The 20487-nt window shown below is 54.0% G+C and overlaps 1 protein-coding gene across 3 annotated transcripts in view; it reads right to left on the bottom strand.

The window, feature by feature from the left end:
- The window catches only part of LDLR (low density lipoprotein receptor), a 32429-nt gene extending 12370 nt beyond the window's left edge, over positions 1-20059 (bottom strand). The window contains exons 1-8 of one of the 3 annotated variants that reach the window (XM_071212744.1): positions 16357-18810; positions 14820-14942; positions 12198-12263; positions 9024-9146; positions 7198-7320; positions 4870-5256; positions 3366-3488; positions 1228-1350 (exon numbers count right to left, since the gene is read on the bottom strand). In XM_071212744.1, the coding sequence (XP_071068845.1) occupies positions 1228-1350; positions 3366-3488; positions 4870-5256; positions 7198-7320; position 9024 (757 nt within the window). In that variant the 5' untranslated portion in view covers positions 9025-9146; positions 12198-12263; positions 14820-14942; positions 16357-18810. Of the gene's footprint in view, positions 1-1227; positions 1351-3365; positions 3489-4869; positions 5257-7197; positions 7321-9023; positions 9147-12197; positions 12817-14819; positions 14943-16356; positions 18811-19855 lie in introns of those variants that run through there. The other 2 variants (XM_058290513.2, XM_071212743.1) reach the window with 2 other exon arrangements.
- Positions 20060-20487: the final 428 nt, after the last annotated feature.

Here is a 20487-nt window from a genome sequence, read left to right as displayed (position 1 = left end):
AACCCTGGACCTCCCATGTGGTAGGCGGACGCCCTAACCACTGGGCCAAGTCCACTTCCCCCGTATGTCGTTTCATCCAACAATCCCAAAGGGAGCCGAACAAATGTTTCCCGTTTTACAGCGGGGAAACCAAGGCAGGGCCAGATTCGGTGACTGGCCAGATCCAGCCCACTGCCCATTTGTGTAGAGCCCGTGAGTTAAGAATAGTCTTTGCCTTTTTAAATAATCAGAAAGAAATAGAAGGGAAGTGGATTTGGGGCTCAATGGATAGAGCATCTGTCTACCACACGGGAGGTCCCCAGTTCAAACCCTGGGACTCCTGACCCGTGTGCAGCTGGCCCACGCGCAGTGCTGATGCGCGCAAGGAGTGCCGTGCCATGCAGGGGTGTCCCCCGCGTAGGGGAGCCCCACGCGCAAGGAGCGCGCCCCGCAAGGAGAGCCGCCCAGCGCAAAAGAAAGTGCAGCCTGCCCAGGAATGGCGCCGCCCACACAGAGAGCTGACACAACAAGATGCAACAAAAAGAGACACAGATTCCCGGTGCTGCTGATAAGAAGACAAGCGGACACAAAAGCACACACATGGACACAGAGAGCAGACAGCTGGGGGGAAGGGGAAGGGGAGAGAAATAAATAAAAAATAAATCTTTAAAAAAAAATAAAAAGAAATAAATAGGAGCCTCAAAAGAAAAAGAATATTTCACGACACCTGAAAAATGATATAAACAGCTTTCAGTGTCCAGAAGTAATGTTTTCTTGGCGTCCGGCCACATATTTTCGTTTATGGATCGTCTGGGGCTGCACTGGGGCTACCGTGGCAGAGACTGCGTGGCCCACGAGTCCAACGTATCTGTCCTCAGGCCCTTTCCAGAAAACATTTGCCAACCCCTGCTTTATTCTATCCTTACTGCTACAGCGTCAAGCACACAGAGGGCCGGGCACCTTTACTAAAACTGCCTCATTACCTTAATTTAAAAATTAAAACCAAAGAAAAGAATTCACTTTTTTTTTTTAAGAGGAAGTCTCCTAAAAAAAAACAGAACCATTCACGGCAGGTCCCCGCTGCGGCTCACGGGGAGCTCGCTACGTGCCAGGCTGCGCCTGGGACAGACGTCACACCCGCCGACCCCACGGCGCTGGGCCGTGCCAGCCACACCAGCGGCTGTGCGGGAACACCGTGGCCCGGGGCCGAGGCCCCCGCGTGCCCGCGCGCCCCGCGGCCCGGCTCACCGCACTCCTTGAGCGGCTCGTCCGACCAGTCCCGGCAGTCCCTGGCCTTGTCGCACACTCTGTCCAGGGTGATGCACTCCCCGCTGTGGCACTTGAACTTGTCGGCTCCCTCGCAGAGCGTCACTGCAAGAGCCAGAGAGAGGAGGCGTCAGGGGCTTCTGAGCTGCACGAGAACCCGTGCGGACGGAGTAAGTGAGGAAACGTGAAAAGTGACCGGCCACTGGGGAGCCAGAAACAGCCTGAGGCCTCGCGGGTCACCGAGAGCAGGGGCCAGCGACTGCAGCCTGGGGATCTGGCTGGCCTGTTGATTTACACCAAATTTTACCAGCACACAGCCATGCCCAGTCGTTTACGCGGGTCCCTCTGCTTTCCCGCTACCAAGGGGAGTAGCATTTACCAGAGAAACCAGGTGGCGTCTGCAAAGCCACAAAAAACGGACTCTCCAGCCCTTTACAGAAGAGGTTTGCGCGCCCCTAGACAGCCCCATCCTTGTCGGCCTGCTAAGCTGTCCAGAGATGACGGTTATCCTGAATTCAGAATTTACCATTTCCTTCTTCTTCTTTTTTTTTAAGATTTTTTTTTTATTTCTCTCCCCCCACCCCCGCCCCAGCCCCAGCCCCAGTTGTCTGCTCTCTGTGTCCATTTGCTGCGTGTTCTTTTGTCCGCTTCTGTTGTTGTCGGCAGCACAGGAATCTGCATTTCTTTTTGTTGCGTCATCTTGCTGTGTCAGCTCTCCGTGTGTGCGTCACCACTCCTGGGCAGGCTGCACTTTCTCTCACACTGGGCGGCTCTCCTTACGGGGCGCACTCCTTGCGCATGGGGCTCCCCTACATGGGGACACCCCTGCGTGGCAGGGCACTCCTTGCGCGCATCAGCACTGCGCATGGGCCAGCTGCACACGGGTCAAGGAGGCCCGGGGTTTGAACCTCCCATGTGGTAGGCGGACGCCCTAACCACTGGACCAAGTCCGCTTCCCCATTTCCTTCTTTTTTCACTAATAGTTCTAGCCAGCATGCGGTAAAGAGGAATGCATCGTTTAATTAACTGCTTTTGGTTTTGAGCTCTGTCACATGCCGTCACCTGCAACTTGCTTCTTTCTCCCCGTGTGTGACAGTGTGAAGTTATCTTATGAGTCCCAAAAAGAAGAGAAGATGCCCTTGAACTAATCCACTCCTGTGGGCGTGAGGCCCTTTCGATTGGACCACGTTGGGGAGGCGCGGCTCCGTTTGTCTCCGCCCTCTTGCTCGGTCTTATCTAAACAAGGACGCAGAGAAAGGAAGCTGCGTCCTTGACGCTGCCACGAGAGAGAGAGGATTCCAGGTTCACCTACAAGTACTGAAAGGAAGAGAAGCCCCGCGGGGCCAAGAGAGGTCCCGGAGCCTGGAACCAGCAGATCACAGGGGCACGGAGAGAGGCCCCCGGGGGGCTGCGCCCACGGAGCGGCCAGAGGGCAAGGAGATGAGCCCTGCTTCAGGCTGGATGGCCACGGGGCAGGACGCCAGCAGCCGCTTTGCTGAGAAAGCATCTCTTGATGGGGCTTGGAGCTCGACCTGTCGTGGCCTTGAACTGCACCATTTACCCCTTACGAAATTCCTACTATCAAAGCCGCCCCGTTTCTGGTTAATTTGCCTCGGCGGCCCTGTGGCAAGCCAAGACACCCCGTGAGGGCGCCGAGGTTTAGCCGCGTGGCCATGCGTTTCCTTGGCTGGACGCTGGCCCGCTGCGTTGACGGTGCCGCCACATTAAAGCCGATTCAATGGCTGGGGCCGTAGGGGCCACTTCCAGGTTTCTGGCCATTAAATCAGTGCCTCTGGGTGGATTTCTCTTACGTCTGTTCATGGTTGTGCAACTGCTGGACTCTTAGGTCCAGGGAGCTGCTTCACCATCCTATTGCACATGTCACCACATGCCAAGGGACACTGGGTCAGGACACACCGGCCTCGTGGAATCACGTGGCCCTGGAGTTAAGTGCTTGGTGCACATTTAGAGACAACGCGAAGTGGGCTCAGGGCGGGGGGTTCCTTGCCCAAGGAGCCCTGGGAACGCCTCCCTCATCTGGGACCCCCGTCCCCCAAAGGACAGGAAGCCGGGTGGCCAGTTGTCGCCCTGCGCACGCCCCGACCCGCAGCCCCACTCACCGTTGACGCAGCCGACCTCGTCACTCATGTCCTTGCAGTCGTGCTCCTTGTTGCACTGCCGGCTGCCGTGGATACAGCTACCATCAGCGCACTGGAACTCATCCGGGCGACACGTGGCCACCGCTGTGAAAGACAGAGGGTGTTGGCTTTCCAGGAGAGGCCACAGGAGGAAAAAAAAAACAAACCCCGGCACCTTTGAAGCAGCCGTTTCCCGACAGGCTACGAGGAGCCGGCCCTCTGAGCTCCGGGGGCAGCCACCCCTGCCTCGGCCACTGGCAGAAGTAAACAGCTCGTCCTCCTGGCTCGAAGGAACGGCTGGGAAAAGCGGGTCGGGGAGGAATGAGGCGCACTGGGGCGAGGAGTGCACAGCTCGGTGACGGAAGTGAGAGTCAGGGAGCGTGCACTTTGGAGGAACTGTCCAAGGCGAGGGACTGTATAACACGATGAGCCGTGTGGCGGGAGACGGGCTGTGGCCAACAAGATGAGTGTTCTCTTGTGAACTAGAACGGATGGACAACACTAACACGTGGCGTTCACGATAGGGAGGTATGGAAAAGAGACCAAGCGTGTACCATGGGCCATAGTTAGTAGTAAGAGACGATGGGGGTCTCTCCTCATCTGGAACAAATGCTCCATAACGATGGGCGGTGCTGGTGGAGGGGTGCTGTATGGGAATTCTGCACTTTATCCGTGATCATTTTGTAAGCTCACAACTTCTCTTAAAAAAAAAAAAGGCCCGAGGCAGAAGCATACCTGTCTTCATATTCTAATTTTGACCTAATCTTAGTTTTAGAAGATTTTCTTTTACACCAGTACTTTTGTTCCTCAAGACGATGACTCAGCGGAAATTACTATTAAAGCAAAAGCTAAGTTTAGAGAGTAGGAAGGGGGGTAAATCACCCCAAATCTTAGGCCCTAACAACCACCAGTAAGATTTTCCCAGATTTCCTTCTAGTCTTTCCTCACCTGAATTTTTTAGAACATGGAATTCATCAAAAAGCTAGCAGAGAGAAGCAGATGTGGCTCAATGGATAGAGCATCCATCTACCACATGGGAGGTCCGCGGTTCAAACCCCGGGGCCTCCTTGACCCGTGTGGAGCTGGCCCATGCGCAGTGCTAATGTGCGCAAGGAGTGCCGCGCCACGCAGGGGTGTCCCCCGTGTAGGGGAGCCCCACGTGCAAGGAGTGTACCCGTAAGGAGAGCCGCCCAGGGCGAAAGAAAGCGCGGCCTGCCCAGGAATGGCGCCGCCCACACGGAGAGCTGACACAACAAGATGACACTACAAAAAGAGACACAGATTTCCGGTGCAGCTGACAAGAATGAAAGCGGACACAGAAGAACACACAGTGAGTGGACACAGAGACAACGGGGTGGGGGGGGGGAAGAGAGAGAAATAAATAATAACTCTTAAACACAAACACAAAAGCATTTGACCACCCCAAGGCACGGCTCGGGCCACAGCTGGAGACGCGCCGAGGCCTTCCAGAGGCTTCCACACGTACCGCAGGCCTCCTCGTCGGACTTGTCCTTGCAGTCGGGGCCCCCGTCGCAGCGCCAGCTGGCGTGGATGCACTCGCCGCTGCGGCAGTGGAACTCGAAGGCGGAGCAGGGCCCGCTGCCCTCCCGGGCGGCGGACGTGTTGCGGCCCCCGCAGCGCTGCGGCCACTCGTCCGAGCCGTCCCCGCAGTCGGGGTCGCCGTCGCAGGCCCACAGCTCGGGGATGCAGGCGGAGTTGTTGCACTGGAACCTGGCCGGGCCGCAGGGCAGCGCGGGGCACGAGGCCTCGTCCGACCCGTCCAGGCAGTCCCGGTCGGTGTCGCAGACGAACTCCTGGGAGATGCATGTCCCGTCAAGGCAGCGGAACTCGCCAGCGGCGCACGTCTTGGGGGCTGCGGGAGACGACCCGGTCACCGAGGGGCGCCCGCCTCCCCGCGCCAGCCCGTGCTGCAGACGGGGAAACTGAGGCGCGGAGAGCCCCAGGCCGGTCACTGCCCCGCTCTGCGCCTCAGTTTCCCCCCCGGTCTGTGCCTCCCGGGGTCGCTGTGAGGGCTAGTGAGTTAACAGAGGTAAAGCCCGCAGGCTGGGGCCCAGCAAGCACCCTCTAAGAGTTTGTTGCTGTTATTTTTATTACTGTTGCTGGAGCTAAGGGCAGCGAAGGCGAGCTGTCTGAGATGATGAAAATGTCAGGGTGGTGGGTCTAAGGGGCCGTCACTGACACGACTGACCTGTAGGCTCAAGTGGGGTTAAAGATGGGACATTCTAGTAATCGAAGAAAACGTGGCACTGGTGTGCAGACAGCGGCCATGGTGGCTGCTGGGAGTGGGGAGTGGGAGGAAGAGATGTGATGTGGGGGCATTTCCGGGACTTGGAGTTGTCCTGGGTGGTGCTGCAGGGACAGTTACCGGACAGTGTATGTCCTCCCATGGCCCACTGGGTGGAACGTGGGAGAGTGTGGGCTATGGTGTGGACCATTGACCATGAGATGCAGCAGTGCTCAGAGATGTATTCACCAAATGCAATGAATGTCTCATGATGATGGAGGAGATAGTTGCTATGGGGGGAGCTGTGGGGTGAGGGGGTGGGGGGTATATGGGGACCTCATATTTTTTTAATGTAATATTAAAAAAATAAAGACAAAAAAATTTGCTAAGGAAAAAAAAAGATGGGACATTCTGAGATTCTGAGCTCTACAGTTATTACTACAATAAAAAGGGTTAAAATAAAATTTAAAAAAAGAGCTCAGAGAGCCCCAAAATGCCTTCAAGAATCTTGGCCTTATTTCCTTTTTTAAAAAAATATATATATATCGATAAATTTAATTTCATTGAAAATAAGAACTGTTCCTTCAAAGAGGCCATTAAAAGAATGAAAAGATAGGCCACAGATGTAGAGAATGTAACATGTATGACGTACATCTCCAACAAAGCAGATGGCTCCAAAATCTATAAAGAATCGCAACCTATAAATAAGAAAAAGACTGGGCGGCAGGGAGAGCGCCGTGGCTGAGCACCGTCCAGGGTTCAATCCTGGAACCTTCAAAAAAAAAAAAAAGATGCTCATAAGAAGAAAGAGACTCACAACCCGATTATAAACAGGCACAAGATCTAAACGGACATTTAGACATTTCACGAAAGAGGATCGCCGAATGGCCACTACACATGTGAGTAACTGCTCAGTAGCATCACCGATCAGGAAAATATAATTGGAACCACCAAGTTACCGCTATACACTGACTGAACATGCTAGAATTCCAAAGAACCTGTTGGCGAGGATTTGGAGGAACTAGAGAGCTCAGAAAGTGAAGGGAGGGAAAGTTGGGAAACCAAAATCAGAAAATTGTTCTCAGGACAGTAGGCCTCGTTTCGTAACATATCCCCCCTCTGGTGGCAATGTTGGTGTTTTTCTAATAAACAAAAGTGATTTTTAGAAATTCTGACAAATACGTCCAATTTCCCATTTTAACCACTTTTGAGCCTACAATCCCGGGTCGTCGACACTCTTTTTTCAGTGATTAGCTGGGCGAGTGGGTCACAGGAGAGGGGTGGGGAGAGGCAGCGGCTCCCGTGGCCAGTGGCGGATTGGGGGGGGGGTCACGTGCTGGACCCAGAGCCAGGCTGGCCCAAAGGGGAGGCACCCCCTGCGGCCCCAGTTTACACACGAAGAAACAGGCAGTGGCCTCTTGGCGCAGGTGCCCTCCGCCTTCCAGAACAAGAGGGAAGGGTGCCGAGGGCGGGTCACGCCACGCCGCCTCCCGGTCTAGGTGGAACGTGAGGGGTGGCGGGCTTGGCCCGAGCGCCCCCAGACCCAGCGCCGGGGCCCAGGCCGCTCACCACAGTCCTGCTCGTCCGAGGCGTCCTCGCAGTCCACCTGGCCGTCACACCTCCACAGCTGGGGGATGCAGCGGTTGAGACGGCCGCCGCAGCTGAAGTCGTCCGATTTGCAGGTGACGGACACTGAGGGAGGGGAGACGGGAGCGAGCCTTACTTCAAAGGGAGGACCCGCCCCACCTGCCAGTCCCGGAGCTTTCAGGAAGTGGGTCAAAGCGAGGGGCGTCCGCGGGGTGGGGGCAGCTCGGCGGTTGAGCGCCTGCCTCCCGGGCACGAGGCCCCAGGTTCGCGCCCTGGCGCCTCCTAAAAACCAACAGATGAAAACACCAGCTCTCTCTGGGGGAGCAGATGGAGCTCGGTGGTTGAGCACCTGCTTTCCACGTACGGGGTCCTGGGTTCAATCCCCGCTACCTCCTAAAAATAAAATAGAACAAAAGGGGCATTCTGATGGAGATGGTTGAAAACAATGGTCATAGAGGAATATATATCCTATGGTGTTTTTTTTGGAACCTGGGTGATCACGGAAAGGAAACGTCTCTATTCTCAGAAAACATATTTTTAAAAATACTGTATTTTGGGGGATGGACTGTTTGCTTTATTAATATGTATCAATAAAATTGATTTGTTTAAAAAAATTGATTACAAAAATACCCTATTTCTGCGAGCATTTTTTTTTAACCAGGTATGGAGTTTAGATTATCCCAGGAATTATTCAGGTTATAAAATGAAATAAAAACTCAAAACATATTAAAGGGGGAAAGGAGTAGGAACAAAAAGAATGAGAACAAATCAAGGGAAAAGTTATTAAATATTATATGTTTCAAAAAAAAAAAATTATGTTTTTAAACTTCAGAAACCTAAACACACAAATTGCAATTTTTCACAAGATCTTAGGGTTGGGGGTGAAAAGTCAAAAACAAATAGATGGATATTTTAATGGTTAGATGACCGAGATAGGATATATTCCAAAGCTAAATTAGATGGCCCCTGTTTTACCTGCATTTTGTAAACTTCTTGTTTCCCACACAAACAAGCTGACAATTGCTCTGGCAGTTTTGGAGTCAGGCAAACCTGGGCTCAGACCCTCTTCCTTTTTTCCAACTAGTTCTTGGATCTGGGACAAGTTATTCAGTTCTGAATTCAAGTTCCCTCATTGGGACAGAGGGAGAGCAAAACTAGCCTTGTAAGTCGGATCGCGGCCATATTACAAGATGATGATTCCAAACACCCAGACAGAGCTTGACACAGAACAAGGGCTCAAAAGTTACTAGTCCTGGGCTATTCTTGTCACTGCTAAAATATGGCCAGAATCTTTGTCCAAATTGTTCCAAGTGTAAACTACACGCTGGATTATACAGGTCTAGTACAAAAAACCCACAAGAGTGTGAAATGGCTTAAATAATTTCCCCCCGTGAATTGCATTTTAAAATGATCATGTTTTGGATATTCAAATCAAATGCATGATTAAGAAAATTTTCGAGGCGGCAGCGTGGATCGAACCCAGGACATTGCACGTGGGAGGCAGGTGCTCAACCAGAGCTACATCTGCTCCCCAATGAGAGTTGGTGTTTTCGTTTATTTTGTTTTTAGGAGGTACCGGGGATAGAACCCCAGGACTTCAGATATGGGAAACAGGCGCTCAACCCCTAAGCGACATCCGCTCCCCTAAAACTTTTAGAAAGAGACATTGAAAGGACAGTCACAGTAGAACATTCTCTCCTGCTTCCTGGGTCGTGGCTGAGCAACGGCTGCCCCTGAACCAGTCTCCCCCCTCGTCTCGTGGCCACCAGGAAGGGCCAGGGGCGCCCCACTCCCCAAAGGGCACTCACTGCAGGTCTCCTGGGACTCATCGGAGCCGTCCTGGCACTCGGTGACCCCGTCGCAAACCCACTTGTAGGAGATGCACTTCCCGTCGGAGCACTGGAATCCGCTCCTTCCGCATTTGTCTTCTTCTGAGAGGGGAGAGAAGGGGAGGGGAGGCCCTTGAGTCGCAGATCAGGACAAAAAAAAAGCAACCTGTGTCTCTGGCCGGCCAGCTACGTGATGACCTGGGTTGAGCAATATCACCCCAAATTCACACCCGCCTGGAACACTGGGATGTGGCCCTCTTCGGAAATAGGGTTTTTGCAGATGCGATTGGTGTAGGGTACTGGGTTAGGGCGGGCCTTATATCCGACGTGACAGTGTCCTCATCAGAAGAGGGATGTGGGGACACGGAGGCGCAGGTACGGAGGGCACAGACCAAGTGAAGACGGAGGCGAAGGTTGGAGTGACGCAGCCAGAAGCCACGGGGACGTGAAAGGGGCAAAAGTAGGCTCCTGAAATGGGGCGCAGAGTGAGCACGGCCCTGCCAACCCCTTGACTTGCGAACCTTCAGCCTCCAGAACTGGGAAGGGCTAAATTTCTATTGAATGAAACCACCCGGTTGGCGGTACTTGTCACAGCAGCCCCTGAACACTGAGACATGTTAGCAGTACCGGCCCAGTACCCAGGAAACTGAGCACGGCCAATTAAATTTCACAAACCCGAAAGGATTATGGAAGGCGGAAAGGAAAGTCCAAAAAAGCCTCCAAAATCAACAATTCTTTAAAGGTTTTAACATGATGGCGGTTGAGTCTTAAGTATGACCCAGTGAGGGCAATGAGATATTAGAATTTTCTTGTGTGGTTTTTGTTTCCAATTACGTTCTCCTCTTCTCCAAGACCTCCATGCTTTTAGCTGGGTCTATGACTCGATTAAGTCTGTCACTGCCCAGCCTCCCTTGCAGCTAGGTACGGCCTTGGATGACGTTTAAGCCAATGAGATATGCCTAGACGGGACGTATGCAAATGTCAGGTCACGGCCTTACAGCAAAGGGCGGAAAAGTTGACAATTGGTTCACTCTCATTGTGTGGCAACAATGTTGTGCCCAATTTAATGGCTGCACCGATCAGCTTTAGCCACCTCTCGTAAAAGATGAGTCACGTAAAAAGAAATCAGGAAGGCGATAAAAAAGATTTGGTAATGGATAGTAGTGACACTAGCACGGCATTTGTAAATATAATCAATGCCATTGAACTGTACACTTAGGAGTAGTTAAAATGGCAAATTTTATACTATAGGAATATTACCACAGTAAAATTCAAACAAAAAAAAAACTAGAGATTGAAGACAACGCTGCTAAGTCAAATTCAAGCAAAGAAGTATACTTCTAGTACATCCAACCTACAAGGAAAAAGTTGATCAGAGGTGAGAGATAATGGAAGCATAGCAAACAAATTCAAAGATATCAGGAATGCTATCTGAAATACGGCGCCACATGCCCCATCACGAATGATGAATTTTGCCCTAACTATCTACATTGTGGCTCGAGATTTTAACTAACTGTAGTACGCAGCCATTGCAAATAACAGGGTATCTTCAAAGACAGCATATTTGATTTTTATCTCGTCTTTCTCAAGATTTTGGCCTTTTGTGGAAGTTGTGCAATGTCCATTACATACAATATTCTGGCCTTTGTGTATGGCTAAGTTGTGCAATGTATATTACATACAGGTAGACTATAAAAATTACATTGGGAGGACGTGCTCAAACAAACATTTTTTTTAACCAGTGGGGTGCATGACCCCAAACTTTGGGGGCCAACTGGTTAAGATCATGATCAAAAGACTTTAGGTTAGGATTAGCTTTAGAATTATGTTTATGGTTATGATTTGGTTCTGGTTTAGCGTAGGTTATGCGTTTGGTTGATTGTTAATTTGCGGGTCTGTTTTAGGGCTTGGGTTAGGTTTGTTTTAGGCTGTTTGCTTAGGTTTAGCTTTGTCGTTGTGGATTGGGTTGTAGTTGTCTATGGCTTACAGTTTTAAAGGTTAGGGTGAAAGTTAGAATTAGGGTTAGGTAATTATATAAAAAACTTTTAGTGCCAAAAAAAAGACGACAAGGCTTTAGTGCCCAGTGCAATGTGGTACACTGGCTTGGATCCTTGGATCCTGGGACAGGAAAAGACACTGAAGGAAAAGTTGGTGAAAGGTGATAACGTCTCAAATCAATACTGTTACTCTCTTAGCTTTGGCCACTGTACCATAGATAGGTACCTTCTCTTACATAACAGATACACGTAAGATATTAAAATTACTGGAAATGGGTAAGGGATCAGAGAAGTCTCTGGGATACCTGCCACTTTTCAGTCTAAGTGTGATATTATTCCGAAAAGAAAAGGTCATGGGAGAAAAGAGAGGCCTCAACGCAAAGGGTGGGGCGAATCGGGACGATGTGGTTTGTTAAAAACAAACCACAAAGGCGAAGAAAGATTTCTGGAGCGTCGGGGGGCAAAAAGAAGACGTGGCAGGGAAGGAGGAGGACGGTCAAGTCCACGGTGGAAGAAGTGTCCCGGTCACCAGCTCACCCCATCCTCGGTCCAAACCACATAGACCACGAGATGCTGGGCGCGCTGCAGCCAGCGGGGAGGAGGCCAGCGCCTCCCAGCCGGGGGGTTTGTGGCCGGAGCCCCTCTTCCCCTCCCGTCCCTTCCCGTGGACAGACATCTGTGTCCCCTCCAAACTGCGGCCCCGGGACCTCTCCCGGTGAGCAAGAGGGAGAGAGAGAGAGGCCCTTGAAATCGCAAGGTTTCGCCAACCGTCTCCCAACCCGCAGGAGGGAAAGTTACGACACGGAGGAGGCGGCGTCTGTCACCGGGCCAGGTGTGTCGCGCCTTGACCTCGACACCACCACCCACCTCCACACTCGATCCCGTAAATGTTTCGCCACCTCAGGCCTCAGAGGCCCGCGGTTGCCCCTGCCCGGCTCCCCGCCTCGGGGCTTGGCTAATTCCTCCGAGTTTCGGTTCAACTGGGACACTGACCTGCCAGAAGACTGGGACAGGTGTCCCCCCCAACTCCTAAAACCCCCTTTTACCACCCCTTTCAGGCTGTATCGATACGGCCTGTTGGCCGGCCGCCCTCCCAGCCTGCACTTGAGCTCCTGGAGAGTGTAGGGCCTTTTGCTGCGAGTGGCTAGGCCAGTACCTTACAAGGACAGGGTCGTTTCGGTCAAGAGGCGTGCTGGAAATCGGGGCCTGCTCCACCACCTAGCTGGAAAAAAGGTTTGAAGAAAGGAGCATTCTTTCCCGGGTCACCTTTTGGGGAGCCATAGCGGGGCAGAATCTGTCAAAAAAATTGCAAGTGCGCAACTCTAGGGACCCCAGGGAAATACCAACACGTGTGCACGACGATGGACGCACAAAGAACGACCAGCCAAGCCTCGATCAGACTAGAGAAAAAGGAGGAAACAAACCTGCGGCCACTGAAAACAAGGCCACAAATCCGGCTACTCTCCCTTCGAAAGGGGAAGCCGAGGGCCCGGGCCGTGGGTGTACCCAGGACCTCTGACAAAAGGCCAGGCCCGGGCTGGCTCTGGACGAGGCCGGCTGCCCGCCATGAGGGCCCCCTCGGCAGCCCGGGGGACAGCACCCTGCGGTGGGGAGTCCCACACCATCTGGGGGGGCCATCGGAAGTCGGGCCGCCCACCCCAGTCGAGCCTTCAGGGGGTCGCGGTCCCCGCCAATGCTTTTTTAGCTTGTTTTTCCCCTTCTGGCATCTCGACGGCAACTCTGCGAGAGCCCCTGTGCCAGAAACCGCCCGGCCCTGCCGCTCCCAAATTCCTGACCCCCAGAAAACTGGGAGGCAATAAGCACGTGTTGTTTTAAGTTGCTAAGTTTTGGAGTCACTTGATAATGTAGCAATAGATAATAAAGAATCTATATAAAAATACATAGCGGAAAAAAAAAAGGTGTATAAAAAAACATGAGGACTTCTGCAAAGGAAATAGAGGCATGGGAGCTTCTTTTGTTCTTTACTTCGGGGTTTGATTTTCTTTTAAGAATGCTGGAGTAGGAGAGGGAGAGAGAGAGAGGAAGAAAGAAAAAAGAGAGGAAGAGAGAGGAGGAGAGAAGGAGAGAAAGAAAGAGAGAAGGAAAGAGGGAGAGAGGGAGGGAAGGAGGGAGGAAAGGAGAAAGTTAAAGTTAGTTTCTGATGCTATGACCTCCCGAATGACTTTTTTTTTCATTCCCCTTCCCCCCGTTGTCTGCGCTGTGTGCATTTGTTGTGTGTTCTGTGTCCACTTGCATTCTTGTCACGCAGCACTGGGAAACCAGGTTGCTTTTTTTGTTGCATCAGCTCTCCCTGTGTGCGGCACCACACCCGGGCAGGCTGTTCTTTTTTTGCATGGGGCGGCTCTCCTTATGGGGCGCACTCCTTGTGCGTGGGGCTCCCCTATACAGGGGACACCCCTGCGTGGCAGGGCACTCCTTGCGCACATCAGCACTGCGCATGGGCCAGCTCCACACGGGTCAAGGAGGCCCGGGGTTTGAACCGCGGACCTCCCATGTGGTAGGCGGATGCTCTATCCGTTGAGCCACGTCTGCTTCCCCCAAATGCCCTCTGTTGGCTTTGGTCTTTCTAACTGTGAGAGATAAGGCCCGAGACCTCTGTAGGTCCTTGAGTATTCTACCCAACCTTGAACCTGGGACTCAGTTTGAAAACCAGCTTCCTGGACAACCCGACACGACTGAGTTGTGGTACTTGATTAACCACCCTCTGGTTCAGGACATAAACGGTCTCACGGCTCAGATGAGTACACCATACCTAGACAAGCGAGGGCAGGGTATTGGCACTGCCAGAGGATGTGTGGAAAAAGTCCATTTCCCCTAAGTAACTTTTTCAAGGCCACCCCCTCCCTTTTTTTTTTTTTTTTTACACTTCTCCCCTTTATTTTTAAAGCAGTTTCAAATTACAGAAAAGTTCTATCAAAAAAGTAGGGGATTCAGAGAAATGGATGTGGCTCAAACAACCGGGCTCCCGTCTACCATATGGGGGGTCCAGGGTTCGATGCCCAGGGCCTCCTGGTGAGGGCGAGCTGGCCCACATGGAGTGCCGGCCCACATGGGAGTGCAGCCCTGCGCAGGAGTGCCAGCTGACATGGAGAGCTGGCACAGCGAGATGATGCAACAAGAGACACAGAGGATGGGAAGCGGACTTGGCCCAGTGGTTAGGGCGTCCGTCTACCACATGGGAGGTCCGCGGTTCAAACCCCGGGCCTCCTTGACCCGTGTGGAGCTGGCCCATGCGCAGTGCTGATGCGCGCAAGGAGTGCCCTGCCACGCAGGGGTGTCCCCCGCGTAGGGGAGCCCCACGCGCAAGGAGTGCGCCCCGTAAGGAGGGCCACCCAGCGCAAAAGAAAGTGCAGCCTGCCCAGGAGTGGCGCCACCCACACTCCCCCTGCCACGGATGACAACAGAAGCGGACAAAGAAACAAGACGCAGCAAATAGACACAGAGAACAGACAACCGGGGGAGGGGGGGGAATTAAATAAATAAATAAAACCTCAAAAAAAAAGGTAAGATTTAAAAAAAAAAAAAGAGACACAGAGGAGAGAAAATAAGAAGACGCAGCAGAACAGGATGCTGAGGTGGCGCGAGAGAATTACTGCCTCTCCCCCACTCCGCAAGGTCCCAAGGTCAGTTCCCAGAGCCACCTAATGAGAAGACAAGCAGATACAGAAGAACACACAGCAAATGCACAGAGAGCAGACAATGGGGGAAAGCAGGAGGAGAAGAAATTTCAAAATATATATAGGGGATTTCCATTTACCTCACCTACTCCCCCTCTCACATTTTCCCCTATTAATAACATCTTTCATGGGAGTGGATGTGACTCAAGCAGTTGAATACTCGCCTCCCACACGGAAGTCCTGGGTTCAGATCCCAGTGCCTCCTGAAAAAACAAACGACAAGCAAAACAAATGACAAAACCAACTCAGGGAAGCTGAGGTGGCTCAGTGGTTGAATGCCACTTCCCAAATATGAGGTCCTGGCTTCAATCCCCGTCCCCGGTACTTAAAAAAAAAACAAAAAAAAGCATCTTTCATGGATGTGGTACATTTGTTACAGTTGATGAATAAATACTGAAGCACTGCTACTAACCATGGCCTATAGTTTACATTACGGATTACACTTTGTACCATGCAATTTTATAGGTTTGACAAAACGTATCATGGCCTGTACCCATCACTGCAAAATCATGCAGAACAATTCCAATGTAAGGGTCCATTTTTTTAAAAAATTATTTATTGCAGTTGTTATATGAAGTTTGTGTGGGCAGAGCGAGAAATCTGATTTGGTATTTTGGGCAAAAGGACTTATGGGGGATGATATCCTCCTTTACCCCTTCCTACTGGATGGTTCACACAGCATTGCCGTGCAGATTCCCTCTTAAGGCAGTTAGACCGGCAGAAGGGAGTCTAGATGGCTTTCTAGGCCATTTAACTAACATGACTTGGGCAAATGAGATCCCCCTTCTGTGCCTCAGTTTCCCTGTTTGCAGTCTCTTATTTCCTAGAGACTGCTGTGAAGACTGAAGGACAGAACGCAGAAGCAGCAGCCCCGGCCACTCCCTGAACAATAAACGTCAGCTTAGAGCCGACAGGTGGGTGGCACATCCGGCCAGCGGAAAGCTACACGGGAATGAGGGACAAACGACTGATGCCCGCAATGACTGGTCAATCTCCAAAATACGTTATGCCTTTTGCTCAAGTGCGTACTCGATGAATTTATGTGACATTCCACATGGACAAATATATGACAGATATGAGAACAGGGGATGACTGATACTGGGGGGGCAGGGGGGGTGACAAGTGAAAAAGGGCGTGAGGGAACTTTCTGGAGAGGATGGCTGGATAAAACTACACTATATTCGGTTACATGGATGCAGGTCTTTGTCAAAATCGCTCAGCTGTTCGCTTCTTATCAGTCCACCTTATAGTATGTCAATGAGACCTCAACTTAAAAAGGAAGTAAACGGGCAGGGGTTTCCAAGTTGAAGTCCAATGTGCTTTCCAGAGGTTGGGAAACCGGTCTGGTGAGACGAGAACAGAAAAAAGGATGAAGGTGGTAACGAGGGAGTACTGTAAGGGATTATTCAGCACTTGGTAGTGCCCAGGTGGCCGCAGTTTAGGGCCCAGGAGACAGGGAGAACGGGTGGGGAGGGAAGGAGCTGAGCTTTGGAATCTGCTGTGGTCACGGATGCTGATAATTCAATTGCCCAATTATTGAGCAGAACAGGATGTCTCACTCAGGGTGGTTTTACTAGACCCCCACACCCTCCTGACTCAAAGGAGGAAATGACTCACTTCCCTCCACTTCATGCACAGAGTAGAGGGGCGGGGAAAAGCACTTGGAATCCCAGGACACTAGAGAAAACTGAAAAGGAAGTTCAGGCGATGGGCAGTCCTTGGAGGAGGAGGCTCAGTCGGTGAGCAGCTTCGGTTACCTTGAACCCACTGGGCTCACTTCCCAACTCACAGAGCGGAAAGGACTGGAAATGGTAGCCAACACCTTCAGGCCCTTTGAAAAAGAACACTCAGGCGTGTTCTCTGGACATCAAGTTGTCCCCTGCCCCCCACGACAATTTCTCCAAACATTTGCTTCCCCATAGATGCCCAAAGACACCCCCCCCCCCCCCAAACAGAAAGAGCCCACCACTACCTATTCCTGTCATGACAGGTGATCTGACAGCTGGCCAATCCTCCAGGCAATGTTTTAAAAAGTGGATTTTATGGCCACAGGCACAGCCAGATAGCAGGAGGCTGGGAAATAAGTCTTGCTAATGGGGATGGGGATTGAGGGGGGGGGGGAGTCAGGTGCCCCAACCTCCGGCCAGACTTTCCTGAACAAGTCTAGTCCCGTTCCCAATACCAGAGCCCAGAGAAATAGCAGCCATGCCTGTCCTTCCCCACTGCCACCACTGCCACCGAGGCAAGGTTTGGGTCTCCCACATCCGGTCGTTTTGAATCCTGGCGACAGCAAACCAGAGCACCTGCTTCTGTACCTCCCCTGTCCTGGAGATGCCTAAAGTTAAATGAGCACTGCACTCCCCACCCCTCCTCCAAAAAACACACAAACGAATGGGTGTTACGAGTCATTAACTCCGAAACAACCTTATCGAAACAGGAAAGAAGAATAGTCATTTCTGCTTTTTTCTGCAGTATACAAATGAGGTAGGAAACGCTTACGAGGTTTTCTTTCCCATGCCACTGAAAACTGCTGGAAAGGGAAATCAGAAACTAACCAGACTCAGCCCAAAGTGAATAAGCAATCAACTTAATCTATAAAGCTTCTTTAAAAATAAAGTTAAAAAAAAAAAAAATCAGCTTGCCAAGGCGTTTTCCCAAACTGGGTGGCACTAAGGTCTTTTCTCCAGGGGGTGGTCTCGTCGACCAGACTTTTGGCCCCAGTCCTTCTGGAAGGGGTAACCTGTCCCCCGAAGGACTGTCACTGTCCACGGCGGGCTACCTCCAGGGGCTCTCAGAAATAGGGGGTCACTCGCTTGACAGCTGGGCCACATGTGGATGCCGTCAAGGGGGTTAATTTGGAACATGAAAGAAGACTGCAAAAAAAGCTGATGGGCACTCTCGAGCCTAAACACAAGAGTAACAGAAGCATCTAGAATTGGCTCAGGGGAGGAATCCTAGAGAAACAGGAAGAGCCTGGCAAGACAGGAGGAGGCACACAATTGGCCTGCAAGGTTTCCAGTCTCAAAAAGGCTGTGCCCATCTTGCACCAGAGTTCCCCAGAAGTATGATAAGCACGGCAGGCGAGGCCACACGGCTGCCTCTGGGGCATGGTGCTGGAGAAACAGCTCCCAGGGGGGATTCTCTACTTTCTCAGAGTTGGGTGCGAGGCTAAGGGATTGGATACTCAGGTACACACAACCGTTCACCGCTTTTGACACGCTCAAGCACACGCAGTCTGCACTGCCTGCCTCCATTTCCTAAGGCAACAGAGGCGACGTTTCCCTGGAAGGGCTCCGAAAAGACCTAAGGAACGAGCCAGGGCCCAAGAGGTGGGGAAAAAACCATCAGCCCCGGAGAACATAAGACCCCCTCGGCCACCCCAAGCCGGAGAGGAAAACCCAACGCCCAGAAACGTTTTCTCTTAAAAGATGTGCAGCCGCCGGGGGAGCCCCAACTCTGTCAGGGGCCTCTGGATCAAAACCCGGCTTCATGCCCCAGGGAGAACTTTCTGTGGCTCCCAGCACCCCGGGGCTGGAGGGCAGCACCCTGCCTCCCCCGCCTCCCGGCCGAACCCCAAAGGTTCCCGCCAGCCTGTTCATCATCAAAACCCTCCACCCCGCCGGGGCGCTCAGCAGGGAGAAGCCCGTTTCCCCGCGGCCTGGGGTGGGGTCCTCTCAGGCGCGGATTTAAAGCACCGCCCCCCCTCCCCGCGGACCCCAGGGAGGACAGGAATTCCCGATCTGGCCCCCAACGGGCTCGGCTCTGAACTTGAACGTCCCCGAACTCGAAAAGCATCCCGTGGGCAGCTCCCCCGAAGCCCCCAGGAGCCACCGACAAGGGCCCCCCCCCCCCCGAGGGGTCTGCGCAGGCCTCGGCCCGCCCCGGCCGAGGGGGGTTCTGGAAAGTTCGCTTCCCAGCCCGGGGCCCAGGCAGGGAGGGAGAGAGTTTCCCGAGGCTACGCGGGACGCCCAGGAAGGAGCCGGGGCGCGGGTGGGGACGGCGCCCCGAGGACGCGGGCGCGGGAGGCGCCCCCGGGGACGCGCCGCCGCCTCTGACGGGAGCCCCCGGCGCGCGCCAGGCGTCCGCGGCGCCCCCGTGACGCACACCCGGAGCGCCGCGCCGGCCCCGCCCCCGCGCGTGCGCCGGCCCCGCCCCGCCCGGCGCGCGCTTCCCATTGGCCGAGGGGAGTGGCTCGAACGCGCCTGTTCGACCCGCGTCCAATAGGAGGTCGGGGGCGGGCCCTGGGGGGGCGGAGACAGGGGAGCGCGCCCGGCGCGGGCAGAGACCGCTGCGTCCTGGGACCGCGCGGAACCCGCTCGGGCGCCTGGGGGTCCCCAGCCCGGGCCGTCTCGGGTGCCCCGGTCGCCCGCGCTCCTAGGATGCCCCTGAGGGCGGCTCCTCCCCTTGCGGGTCCCTCAGAACCCCAACTCTGAGGAAAACCAGGGGTTCCCTCCGCGGGCGGAGGCTGCGGGGACAGCTGCGCCCCGTTACCTGCGCCCGGGCCCCCCCTAAAACCTGCGCGCCCTTCAGCGCTTCCTGCCACCGTTGGGGCAGGACCTCGGGCCATTTTCCCACAAGTCTCCCAAGGCTGGAAGGGTTTTTCTCCTACCCACGCCCCCCAAAATGTTTGGAGGGGCCGGATGCTGGTTACCGGGGCGGGGGAGGGGGGGACTGCTTCCCAAATTTGGGGGCTCCCCGAGTTCAGGGCCCCCGGAGTGCGGAGACGCCCGGATTTCGGGGGCTCCCGAGTTCAGGGGCTCCCCTGAGTTTACAGTCCCCAAAGTTCAGGGGCTCGCGGAGTTTGGGGTTCCCAAGGTCCAGGGACTCCCGGATTTCACGGGTTCCCCGAGTTCGGGGCTCCCGGAATTAAGGGACTCCCCGAGTTTAGGGTTCTCCAGGTTCCTGGGCTCCCGGAGTTCACGGGTTCGCCGAGTTCGGGGCTCCCGGAGTTAAGGGGGCTCCCCGACTTTGGGGTTCCCAGGGGTCAGGGGCTCCCGGAGTTAAGGGGTCCCCCGAGTTGAGGGTTCCCAAAGTTGAGGGGCTCCCGGGGTTCGGGGGCTCCCCAAGCCCGGGGCCCCACCCCGACCTGGCGCGCGGCGCCTGGAGCCAGCCTTACCTGCAGCCCCCGCCGCGGCGGCGAGGAGCAGGGCGACGGCCCAGCGCAGCCCGCAGCCCGCGGGTGTCATGCTCGCAGCTCCCCCACGGCCCCCCGAGCCTCCGCGCGGAGCGTGAGCTGGGAACCCCGGCGTCGGCGACTGCACGCGGGGCCCGGGGCCCCGGGCGCCTTTCAAGGCGCGGCTGCCCGCAGCGGGGCGGGGTTTGCAGTGGGGTGATTTTCCAAGCGCTTCGCCTCCCCGCGAGAGGCGGAGTCTCCAACGCCCGAGGTGAGGTCGCCGCTTTTTAACCCGTGCCGCCCTGCCTCGCCTTCCAGCCCTGCCCGGGGGGGGGGGGGGGGGGGGGGGGACCCGGTCGCTGGCGTCTGCCCAGCCAGGCGAAGAAGCGACTCCCCCAAATGCACCTCCCGAGAGATCCTCCCCCCCCGCCCCCCGAGTTTCTCTTCGGTGCCCCGGGAGCGACCTCCCTTCCAGATGATTCTCTGACAGGTTCAGAAAAGGAAACACTTAGAAATGGAAACTGGCCTGCCCACCCTCCAGGCCCGCCTCTGTCTACGCTGGCCTTTTCCTTTCCAGGAATTCTTTATAGGTTTTGGGTCTGGTTGGGTCCAGTTGGTGCTAAACAAGAATCGAT

The sequence above is a fragment of the Dasypus novemcinctus genome, chromosome 30, assembly GCF_030445035.2.
Source record: "Dasypus novemcinctus isolate mDasNov1 chromosome 30, mDasNov1.1.hap2, whole genome shotgun sequence".
NCBI classification, from domain to species: Eukaryota; Metazoa; Chordata; class Mammalia; order Cingulata; family Dasypodidae; genus Dasypus; species Dasypus novemcinctus.
Note: the sequence above shows the minus strand (reverse complement) of the source record. Positions and strands in the feature narration are given on the sequence as shown.